This window comes from Geospiza fortis, unplaced genomic scaffold, assembly GCF_000277835.1.
Source record: "Geospiza fortis unplaced genomic scaffold, GeoFor_1.0 scaffold26, whole genome shotgun sequence".
NCBI classification, from domain to species: Eukaryota; Metazoa; Chordata; class Aves; order Passeriformes; family Thraupidae; genus Geospiza; species Geospiza fortis.
The window spans coordinates 1,840,212-1,841,575 of NW_005054425.1; the positions used below are offsets into that span (position 1 = coordinate 1,840,212).

The following is a 1,364-nucleotide window of genomic DNA, read 5'->3' on the forward strand; positions in this document are numbered from 1 at the left end:
GTGCGGGGGGGGGGGGGGGGGCGCCAGGGGTGAGCCGGGCTCTCCCCCAGCCCCAAATAGACCCAGGCGGGTTCTGAGGTGGGGAGGGGGCTCAGGGGACCACGTACATCCGCGAGAAGCCCTTGTCCATCAGCCAGGCCGTCACCTCTGCCGGCGAGGAGCTGGGGTGCAGGGTGGGGGGGCTGTCCTGGAGAGGGGGACATCGGGAGGGGACATTGGGAGGGGACATCGCGGTACCGCCGGCCACCCCGTCCTGGTGGGGGCGCGGGGAAGGGAGGGCAGAGGGGTCTCCCACCTGTCTGGAGCTGTGTCCAGGCTCCGGGAGGGGCTCCAGGATGTTGCCAGGGACGTGTCCCCTGTCCCCCCGCTCGTCCTGCACCAGCCACCACTTCCTCTGCTGGTCCAGGACCTGGGCAGGTGACAAGGGGGGCAATGGAGGGCAGGGCCCTGGGGGACGCTCTGCGGGGTCCCAGCTGCGCCCCCCGCCCACGGAGGGGCCGCCCCGCTCCCACCTGCAGCGTGTCCCCCTTCCTGACGCTCAGCTCCTGCGAGTTCCTGGCCTGGAAGTCGTACAGGGCTCGGACCAGCCCCTGGGCAGGGAGCGCGGATCTGGGGGTGGGGAGGGGCTGCATCAGTGCCCAGAGCCTGCCCCGGCCCTCCGCAGGGCAGGGACAGGGGGACACTCACTCCTGGCCGGGATGGCCCCTCCAGCCGGTGCCCGCTGCCTGTGCGGGGCGCAGGGACGGGGAAGGTCGCGACTGAGCTGGGGAAACTGAGGCACGCGCTGGGGTGTCCTGGAGGCTCCCCCGGCGTTCCTGCTCCATCACGGGGGGCAGCCACCCGTCCGAGAAAACCGGGGTGTACGCGGGCACCCGCTCGCTGTTGGGGTACTCGGCCCTACAACATCGGGAGGGGGGCACCGCGGTGGGCGCTGGGACCCCCCCTCAAATCCAGACCCTCCTTTCTCGGTGTCGGGGGGCTGGAGCCCACCTGGACTTGTTCCAGGCGGTGCCGAGGCTCTTCCAGACGCCGTAATCCTCATCGCCCAGGGTCTCCTCGAGGAGCTGCAGCGCCTGGGGCAGGAGCTGCGGGCTCTGCACGGCCGGGGCCAGCCCGGGGCTGGGGCAGTGCCCGAGCACCTGCGGGGGACGGGCACGGGGCAGTGAGGGGCGATGCCCACCCGTGGCACACATCCCGGGCGGTGGGACCCGCTCTGGGGGCACTCACGAAGGACAGAGCTGAGAAGATGAGGCGCAGCAGCTCGGGGGGCTCCGGCTCCGTCACGTAGCGGTGGCTCCGTCCCTATGGGGGGTGGGTGCAAAGGTGTCCCCACGGAGCCCCCCCTGTCCTCACACAGCCCCCCC

General features: G+C 72.2%; 1 protein-coding gene across 1 annotated transcript in view; it reads right to left on the minus strand.

The window, feature by feature from the left end:
• Positions 1-91: 91 nt before the first annotated feature.
• Positions 92-1,364, minus strand: part of EPS8L3 (EPS8 like 3) — a 4,913-nt gene continuing 3,640 nt past the window's right edge. The window contains exons 7-12 of the mRNA XM_031061754.1: positions 1,228-1,302; positions 991-1,139; positions 786-897; positions 513-590; positions 296-409; positions 92-187 (exon numbers count right to left, since the gene is read on the minus strand). Coding sequence (XP_030917614.1) covers positions 92-187; positions 296-409; positions 513-590; positions 786-897; positions 991-1,139; positions 1,228-1,302 — 624 coding nt within the window. The remainder of the gene's footprint in view (positions 188-295; positions 410-512; positions 591-785; positions 898-990; positions 1,140-1,227; positions 1,303-1,364) is intronic.